Source organism: Corticium candelabrum, chromosome 3 (genome assembly GCF_963422355.1).
Source record: "Corticium candelabrum chromosome 3, ooCorCand1.1, whole genome shotgun sequence".
Classification (NCBI taxonomy): domain Eukaryota; kingdom Metazoa; phylum Porifera; class Homoscleromorpha; order Homosclerophorida; family Plakinidae; genus Corticium; species Corticium candelabrum.
Window position 1 is genome coordinate 2818644 of NC_085087.1, and position 10496 is coordinate 2829139.

Below are 10496 nucleotides of genomic sequence, written 5' to 3' on the forward strand. Positions count from 1 at the left end.
GCATTGGTTTAGTTCATTTTTCGTTCCGACATCGCGCTAGTTGACATTGAGTTGTCATTCGAAGTTTGTGCACATTAGAGGAATATGCAGATCATGCTAAAACATGTATACGATTGCAAGCAATGATTTATGCTGATGATCGATCAAACATCCGCATGCAAGTCATTTCTAGGTTTCATACAACAATGTAGAAAGTCACGTGCACTTTTTGACGTGAAATAAGGCGTGTCCTACAGTATCTAGTGAAGATTTGTTAGCTAGCGTTGTTCTACAGTGCTTTGCTTTATAGTTCCAGGGTGTGGTGTGCTGTGTGCCAGTTTGTTCTTTTGTTTGGAATGGCAATTGTTATGCACATGTAACTACAGTAACTGTTGTAAGTACACTCCAGAGTTGCTGACTACCGTGTGGTACTCGTGTAGTCTCGTCGCCACGGGCACGACGCATGCACTCCACACGGTTGATTACTTTCTTTACGATTTGATCAGAACGTACAATCATCTGCCTATATACATAAAAACTGCGATCTTCCGTGAAAATGCTTTGGTTAGTGTAACAAACAAGCGAAAGATATTTCTAATTGCTTGTCATCAACGTCTAATAAATGTTTTCGTCATGCAGTACGTTGAGCGAAACTCTTTATCTTTACCTGTGAAAAGCGATGTCTCATCAAATAAATAATGAATATTTTTCTACAATATAATAATTATAGTAATTTGTAAAGCAGTAAATATTTGAATTAATTTTAGAATTGACCGTTTTCAAATATTCTTGTGGGAATGCTAACTAGAAGCTTGTAACACACAACACATTCTTAAACGGGCTTCACAATATGGGACGGAGAACATTCGGTTCCAGATCCGTTCCGTCGCGTCGCGTCGCGTCGCCCAAATTAAAGGACAACGGATTATTGTGCCTTCACGCTATACGCGTATACGTGGCGTGACTGTGCGGACCTTGACGGACAGGAGATAGAATTCTGTTCTATTGCAGTGTCAATACCGCACGTCGTCTCCGGTCGAGCTGAAAGAAACTTGAGGAGCTTACCAATCAGCGCAAGGGGCTAATATTCCAATTAGGTCATGTCAATATTTTGTATAATCGATGAAGGTAATGACGGACATATCCATACGCTTCAATTTCTTCTGCTTCTTTTACTATTCGTTGCCAAAAGTAACTAGGCAACTGAATACAATTTTCACTCGTCGTCACCGATGATGTTGTTTACGATATTGAATGTGGTTGGAATGAGGGACCGTATTTTACGTGGTCATACCTCGGATTTCCAACGTCAAGCCAACCTATGGCAGCAATAAATTATGAACAACCTAAATATTTAAACTGTTACAAAATTTGCATGTTTATATCATTACAGTTGACCATTATTTATATATTATATATTTAGAAGCAATCAAGACTTTATTAATTATTAAAACAGTTTACGTTAATTATCTAAAAATTTTATTTACATAAACTGTTTATGTTATTTATTTAGTTTGATTAAAGTTATTTATTTTGTCTGATTAACATAAACTGTTTATTGTTAATTATTGAAAATGTTTATGTTAAACATTCCTATTAAAATACACTAAGAACACTTAAACTTCTAGCAAAACAATTATGTAGAATTCTTGAGCAAAGCCTGCAATATTATTCAGGTGGTAGGTGCAGTGAGCATACATCTTGTTTAATTTATGCACTAAGGCGGGCACGCTGTATCAATATATTGCCTACAAATTTCAGAATGTCTTTATAGCTAGTACACCAAAAGTGCTTACTCAAAACTGTAGCTAGGAAATACTGGAGTACTAATATTTATTGCCCATATTATCCACTTCTTGACAACTTCTAAATTAGAGTAGAAGCACTGTGAGAGTGGTAGGTATTTGACAATCTAAAGCTTTGCATATATGGAATGACTCTGAATAATTAACTATTGAACACAACCATTGTACTGACAGTAACCACACCGTTCCAGTTTATGATAATAGACAATACTATTATAACGCTTTGTCTTAAAAGTGCAAAGAAGCTGCATCATTCTTTCTTCTACTTGTTCTTCTTAAAATGCCTTCGCCGGTTTCGAGATACTGGGATTTACGAAATATTTCGCGGTTAGTGGATCCCTTTTCGGTTTCCAACATATTCGCTCCCAACCATACGCTGTGTTCACGACCCTCATGAGCAATGACTTTGACAGGCGTTCTGACCTTCATAAAATTGGCAATTTCGGTCGACAATCTTTCCGGAAACGACTTCAGCAATGTGGTGCCGCCGCACAAAAGTATGGATTCGTAGAGTGCGGCTTGTTTATCTATGGGTTGTGACACGATGGCTCGGCACACCGCGTGGTGGATTCCACTCTGACGTTTACCAAAGTGATGAGGATGAAACAAACCCTCTGAGCAGGCAAAATGCTCATTGCGCATGACAAGAACCTATAATAGTTAAGAACAAAATTGGTTATTTGACAAAATCCTGCAATAATTTGTTTAAATTAGGCGAGTCTTTAAAATTGCATTAATTTTATATTTTAAATATTTGAAGCATTTGAACTTTGTTTGCTCCTTTCTTTTGCATACTTAAACTTTACCAAGTTTGTTCTAGCGATACTTTCAAAAATGCTCAGTATGGGGTAGTTATGTACATGTCTGTACATTCAAGTTATACTAATAAATGCGTTAGCAGTGGGTTTGGCGACCGATGGCGTTTTGTCTTTATCTAGGTACGTTACAGCGGTTGCGTTATGTAGCAACAACTTCTGTCAAACTACGTGTGGAACTCAGAAAACAGACTTCTTCTTCTTCTAGCTTTTTCTTTTCATTACTTATGTCACGCGTCAGTTTTCTTTACTTCTTAGTTACGTACGGGAGCAAAATCGAGAAAAAGTTCACTTTTTTGTCACGAAATAGAAATTGCGATAACCCTTATCACGGGCCCTTGATTCAATTTTTAGCGCGTATGTCGCGGAGTAAAAATTGAATGTATCTGGCATCGTCGTGATGTCGATCCGCCTCTCCGTTTACTAATATATATATATATATATATATATATATATATATATATATATATATATATATATTAGTGAATGCTCGTTAGTATTGTGTTAAACGAGCAAATGTGTTCTGTATCTCTTTACGTACTCGTGGTAGTCGCTTAGAAATGGTAGCGTCACTAATTTAAACGCGGAAACTCAGAAACTAAATTTCAGTTGCTTTAAATCTTTTTCTAGCTTTCCAGGATTTATTTCTTTGTTCACATTTTAATAGTCTAACTCGTTTACGTACCTTGTCGCATAATACCAATGGTCGCTTTGTCACATGACAATGGCTGCGTCGTAATAATGTCTGTCAAACTAATGCGCTGAAAGTCAGAAAACAAACTTTTCTCTTCTTCTACCATTTCGTTTCCATTTCTTTTGTCACGCGTCAGTCTCCTTTGCTACTTAGTGCCGTATGGAAGCAAAATTGAGAGTCATTTCACTCTTCTCGCCAATTAATTATAATTGAGTCAACCCCTAAAAAGGAGACCATCGATTCAATTCTAGCGCATATGTTGCCAAGCTAAATTGCATTCATCTGGCATCGTCGTTACGTCATTCCGTCTTTCAGAGTTGCCTTAAATCCATATGACAAGTGCTGACGTGCGTACACACACACACACACACACACACACACACACACACACACACACACACACACACACACACAGACACACACACACACACGCACACACACGCACACACACACATGTAAATATGTAATGTATCTCAACCTCAATTGACAAGACAAGAGAGAGGCTCGTTCCGCTCGCCGATTAATAATAAATATTAAAATAGGTCACGAGTCCGCGCACGGATTGTTGAGCACAAAAATCCTGTCAAACAAGTAATTCTATTGTGTGACCTACACATGCATTCATTTAATAATCAAGCGATAAAAGTCTTTATCAAACTTCAATCCGACGCATAACTTACCTGTTGTGGGTCTAGTTGGCAGAGAACTGAGGTTGGTTTAGTCTTGCATGCAAGCTGCATCTCTCTTTCATAGTCAGTGCTTATCCGTCCGTATTCGTGTTTGATTTTTCTGATTTCCTTAAGATGGTCAAGATTTTGTGAGTCTAACTGGTCGTATCCGTTTTGCTGTAGGCTTGACAAAAGCTTTAGAGTAACATCCCGGCCACCAAAATTGAGCACATTGTCACTAAGACGTCGGCCGTCGTGAAAGACGACAACAGAAGTGATCAATTCACCGCAGTCTACATAGACACCTGTCCGTTTGCCATACCAAATCATTGGGAAAGAAGATTCGTTGCAGATGCCCAGTCCTTCCGCTCCGATTTCTTCCGACATTATTTCTGCTATAGCGTGATAGTCTTTTTCCGTAAACAATCGATTTGCAGTGAGTACGAAGATGCACTCAGTTGGATCAGCTTTCAATCTATATATTGCGTCTTTCCACATCTAAACAAAAGAGCAAATGTACCATTTGTTTTTTGTTTGAAAATTGCCTTTGATACAAAAAAAGCGTAAATCTGCAATGACGCATCCATAGTTTGTCTGATGTTGAAACAAGCAACTAAATCCCAGCATGACGTCGTCAACTATATGACGTCACACACTCGCCGCGTGACTCGACATTAGGACAGTTATAATTATAACCTACATATGTTTATAGTTAGGACATATGCATGTGTGCTACTTTTCTGTGACAAGTTAGTTAACACAAATTTACTTTTGAGCAAAGATTGTAGCAATGACATGATTTTAACACCGTCATGCGTTCCCTTGAACGTGACTTTGGTTATAGAATATACAATGTATGAAAGCAAGCATAATTAATTAAAGAGTGAAAATTCAAACACGTGATGCCTATTTGCTGTTTCTTCTCAGCATGCAAGCCATCCAATTAAAATTACTGAAAAACATGTATAGTGTATACATGGAGCAGTCAAGAGAAGGCTCAAAGGCATTAAAAACACTGTCCAGATTTTTTGGTACGCACTGTTGCGTCTCATACATTTATACCTGTTTGAAAAGTGAATGTTTGTGAAATCATGCTTAAAATCTTGAAATTAAAGAAACCTAGCACGACAGCTGAAAGGATGTGATACCCTACCACAAAGTCTACATTCTTAACGCACGTAATATTTGGGCTCTTTATACGTAAAATTGCGATTTTGCATCGGTCGTGCGCAAACAGCGATTGAGAGAGAGAGAAAAAGCCTATTTTACATATTCTGCACGTGAAACGTGTGAAAATGCAGTTCGAAAAATTAGTGTTTACAACGGTGTTTATTCGCGCACTCGGAGTACATTCGCAACAGAAACGGTGGAATATCGTACTCCTCTATTGCAAAAGCAAAACTACAAAGGCCGTGACAATGTTTTTAGGCAGACGCTCTACTGTTTAAAGAATGCTTTCACATTGAATGTTCTTCAATCCTCACGCGTTCGTTGCGCTTACCATATGTAAGCTAAAGTCGTGGTGCAGACTTATAGAAATATTGCATCCTTTAATATGCCAACCCACTCTTCCGTCTGTCTAAATATCAAAAAGTCTGCGCCGATCGACACGACGCTGCTCTCGGATCGGTGTAGTTCGGCCGTCGGAGACGAACGGTTGAGCCCGTACTGCCTCCGACGGCCAGAAACGAGATTTTGGCGGACTAAAATGAGATGCTCCGGAGTCTGTTTGTTCAGCTAACCGAGTATGCGGGTGTGACGTAAGCTCGCCAGCCACTGTACGCCATCCTTTAGTTCCACAACTGGTAGAGTGCAAGATGCGCTTGCTGCAGTCGGAGTGAGCCGGCTTACCGAGCCACGGGTTTGTTCACGCGTCCGTCCGTACATATATATGTACGTCACGCCAGGAGCTTTTTTATTGTAGAATAGGCGTCATTCTCCACGAATAAAACATGGCGTTGCATGTGGGACGAGTCTGAGAGGGGGGAATACGTCGAGTCCAAACTGCGCTGTCAGGAGTGTGTAAGATGATGCGCTCGTTGCAGTCCGAGTTTAACTAAAGCAATAGGACGCGTGTGTTGTACGTTCTAGCGCGATGCGGCTCAGTAGATTGAAAACTTGCCAAATAAGTGTGTGTGTGTGTGTGTGTGTGTGTGTGTGTGTGTGTGTGTGTGCGCGCGCGCGCGCACGTGTGTGTGCGTGTGTGATATATTGTCTCTAGAGTATGACGTGAACCGCCCTACAGTGAGATTGTGATGTGGGCTACTCTACGTGCCAATTAATGGACGACTGGCGAAAGCTATTTTTTGCATTCTCTTCGCTTAGATTGTAGCTACTATTTACTACAGGAATACGGCAACCCACACTTCCGTCTATCTGGACGGCTGTAACGCGCCGATCGACACGACTTCTGTGTCGGATCGTCGCGAAACGCGTCGGCCCGGTCGAGTTTGACTGTCGAAGACGAACGTTGTTCCCGACGGCCAGAAACGAGACTTCGGCGGCCTGAAATGAGATGCGCCGGAGTGTTTGTTTAATTAGACGATTAGGCGGTGCGCTCGTCAGCCACTGTACGGCATCCTCTAATTAGCTAATAACAGAGTGCAAGATGCGCCCGCTGCAGTCTGAGTGAGCCGATTCACAGCGCCGCTTTGCCTACGTTTGTCCGGCCGTGTGTTACGTAAGGTGCGTCTTCTTCGCGGAAGTGGCGTACACAACAATAGACTGCCACTGCCCAGATTGACACCGCCAATAGTGCGGGGTAGTACTAGTATATGAGTAAGAAGCGACAAAAAGAGTCTCGTTAAGCTAGACTAATCTAGCACTGTAAACTGAACAGGCTATCAGTACAAGGCACTTTAGACCTCTTGACTCACAGCCTTCTCTTGCTTTAGTAATTCGTGCACTCTAAAATAATGTGTTCCAGTATGCACCTAACCTGGACAGTATGTGTTCCTTGAAGCTTACTAGCTATGTTATGTCCAGCTACTATATATATGTACTGTCTCTTGCACAATTATAAATCCACTCTACCTGTTGTACATTTTATTGTGTTTTTGACCGCCTAGTCAGTGACAGAGAAGCTTCTAAGTTATATTTTCATTACAAAATTATTTGCTGTTTATCTAAGTCTAAATTCAATCTCCTTTACACCTTTACTAGAGAATTTAAAGTTGCCAAGTTGGGGAAAAACATCATTATCTTCCTAAATCTTGTCTGCGCATGTTCTGTAAAGTGATTATTTTATCATAGTAAACAAATTTGTGGCGTTTAGTGTAATTGGTTTCTAAGCAAGAACTCGTTAATATTTACACACTACTATTTAGCATTTCGTCCAACCGCCTTTAGCTCTACGTATCGCTTCTACGCTACGGGGAAGACTGTCAAATAAAGTCTGTACAAGATCAACAGGAATTGACGCCCACGCTGTCTGCACCGCCGCCCAGAGATCGGCTGTTGTTCGAGGGTGCAGACGATTTACCCTCACTTTCAGCCAGAGCCACAGATGTTCTATTGGAGTGGCGTATGGAGAGCGAGACGGCCACTCAAGAACATTGACGTCATTAGCACGAAGCGACTCTCTCGTCGAAAACGCAGTGTTTATTTTTACGAGGTCGTCGAGCGTTGAGACCTTAATCTGACAGGCGTCTACTAATGAGGGAATGTGACACAGGTTGGCCAGTCACGGCAGTCAAGTCTGCTTGAAGCTCTCGCAGAGTGACTTGGCGATCTCGAAGAACAGCAAATTCGATATGTCGGTCAGTTCGAGTTGTTGTCTTTCTACCTCGGCCTGGTCTTCTTTTGTAGTCGATGCTGCCATTTTGAAGGCGTCTGATGACATTCTGAATCACTCAACGAGAGACTCCTACAACTCCTGCCACTTCACGTTCTGACAACTCGTTCAAAAGATGAACTTCTATTTCTTGTAGAGTCATGGGGCTGCACTACTTTCCTTGAGGCATGATTACACACGAACAACGCAAAGAATCGATTCAAGAACGAAAATTGGAAAAAAATTATAACTGAACTGTAGGGTTGCCGACGTTCGTCGCTCTGTGAGCTCCAACAGCGTATAGAAACAGGACAATTTGGCGCCATTGTCTCAACTTACACTATTCTGAGCAATCACAGAATATAACCGGAAGTAACGAATTTAGGAATTTCTACGTTATACAGTAAGAAATAACATTGAAGCCAACAGTTTTGCGTCTTGTAATAATTAGCGCATAGATTTAGTGCTTTTGTTTGGTTTTTAAACAATTACAGATCATAAGAATGAGTTTGTTACATCATAAACAATTTGCTCATTTGCTGCCAAACAAAGACGAAACGGCAATTTCTAGCAACTTAACGATGATTTAATGTTAGGTTCTCTCAGTATTAGAGAGCATACGAAGGAAACTGTTTAGATTGGACATTTGTGGTTTACTGCCAGACAAACGCACTTGGATTTCTTTAGTGAAAGACGAACAAAATTATTTAGTTGTAGCTCTAACTCTAAGCACACAAGTATTGCTATATGTTGGTAGTTCAAAGTAATCATGAAAGGAACTCCTGGTATCATTTTACACCATTCACACATTTTGTCCGTCACGTGAGTAGGGTGGACTTATAATTTTGCAAGAGTCTGTATATATATATATATAGATATATATTTATATGTGTGTGTATATATATATATATATATGTATACATAATGTATATTACTTAGTGTACAACAAATCGTCTCATCTCTAAGGATTTGTCTGGCAACCATACGTCAAATTCTTAGTTGCTCGGTCATTACTCTGGTAGCCCATAAACTAAATCCATGGTCACTACTGCTATGTTGATATCGTAAATTTATGAAAATATACTTATTTACAGACAGCAAATACATCTAAAAACAAACAGACAGACGAACAGTGCACATAAATCTTTTACATTTTATCACAGGTATTAGCATTGATGTACTAACTTTGATATATAAAAGATGCATTGACAGACAGACAGGCTGACAGGCAAACAGAGAGACAAACATACAGACATGCCGACAGACAGACAACTGAGTGCAGACATGACGAGTTCAAAAGTTACTGGACTACTCAATTGTTTTGCAGCAATGCAATGCAAGAGTGTTGCTGCAGAAGATGAACAGAGTCCAGTATAGTGGTGACTCAGTTGGTGCCATTTCTAACTTTGTTAGCGTATTGTCAGCTGTTTGACTTTTAATCATAGTTAGGGACCTCTTGAGTCCAATTTGTCTTAGAACTTGTTGATTTTTGGCGCACTTTAGACTGTAATAATCATATTATTCTTGTATAAGAAATATATGTATTGACAGACAGAAAGACAAACAGTCAGACAGACAGACAGACAGATAGACAGACCGACAGAAAGAAAAAGATACAAAAGACAGATTACACAAATACATACAAGTAGAACTAAAATCAAACGGCTAGATTCTACAGATAATTACTTTTATAAAGGAGCAACAGTACAATTGCAATTACAGAATTGACGATATCTTGAAACTAAAATTAATTAACAGATTTCTATTGGTGCGCTGGTGTTTATACTGTGGTATTAAAATGATTGGAAAAGACTAAAGAACGCTAATGCTGAGACCTACTCTTTCTCGCTATAATCTAGATTTCTGCTTTGGTTTCCCTAAAATGACGTTCTTAGATGGCAGCTAGCATTTCCATTCTATATGCTAAAGATTTAAAACCTGACGAACACTTTCTACTTTAAAATATCTGGTTTCTATACGTACACTTCCCAACCAGCTGCTTGTATACGTTTCTTTTTATCATTAACACATCTGTCAATTATACTACCTGTCGTCATGAGATAGTAGTAAGTTTAGTAACGAATTTCTCACCCCAGAGTAGCCGCACAATAGAGACAAAGGTGAGATCGTAATGAGCTCAAGAGAACATTAGATTGGCTTCCAGTTAAATGAACTTGCAAGCGCTCGCTACTTGCAAGAAATTTTAGAAGCAACGTACAGAAGTTTAGATGTACTAGAGTACTCATGTGCATAAATGAAATACAATTGTGACAAAATGTTTAAAACACAAACGGCAGAGTTTTTGTTTTGCAGTATGTTGCTTCGACTTACCTCTTTCAGAGAATCAAGATTTACGGTAGGGAGTCTTTCTTCCTGAACTTTCTCCACAACAAAATCGCCCAGCAGGACGTCATCACGACATGGGATCGTAACGGTAGGAAGCTGTTTCTCTCCACTGAATCCGGCCTTCATAAAGCCATGTCCGTTGTCAATAATAATTGATGGATAACGAGGAACTTCCATTACACAGCACGATGAAAATGCCCGTATGGAATGCCTCTGGTAATTATGATGTATGGACCATCCATTTCGACCATATTTGAAATTATTAATTTTTTATGCAAATTGGTTTTAATCAAATCGTCATCGTTAGTCATTGCAAATAGGCTAAATTTTATTTTGCTCACTCTTCACAAACGCAGCTTACTGAGGGTCGATTCTAGTTAGATGCAATCACGGCACTAGCTGTTTGGGCGCTAACTT

At 39.7% G+C, this 10496-nt stretch overlaps 1 protein-coding gene across 1 annotated transcript; it reads right to left on the reverse strand.

Moving 5' to 3' along the window:
• Positions 1 to 1804: 1804 nt before the first annotated feature.
• LOC134177394 (actin-like) lies at positions 1805 to 10263 on the reverse strand. The gene is made up of 3 exons (XM_062644172.1): positions 10065 to 10263; positions 3974 to 4459; positions 1805 to 2435 (listed from the first exon to the last, which is right to left on the reverse strand). The coding sequence occupies exons 1-3, from the start codon at positions 10254 to 10256 to the stop codon at positions 2013 to 2015; spliced, it is 1101 nt and encodes a 366-aa protein (XP_062500156.1). The 5' UTR covers positions 10257 to 10263; the 3' UTR covers positions 1805 to 2012.
• Positions 10264 to 10496: the final 233 nt, after the last annotated feature.

Coding starts and splice junctions, on each gene's coding strand:
- LOC134177394 (XM_062644172.1), bottom strand. CDS start 10,256: ATGGAAGTTCCTCGTTATCCATCAATTATTATTGACAACGGACATGGC. Junction 4,460..10,064: donor ATCTTGATTCTCTGAAAGAG/GTAAGTCGAAGC, acceptor TCTTTTGTTTAG/ATGTGGAAAGACGCAATATA. Junction 2,436..3,973: donor GCCAACTAGACCCACAACAG/GTAAGTTATGCG, acceptor TAACTATTATAG/GTTCTTGTCATGCGCAATGA.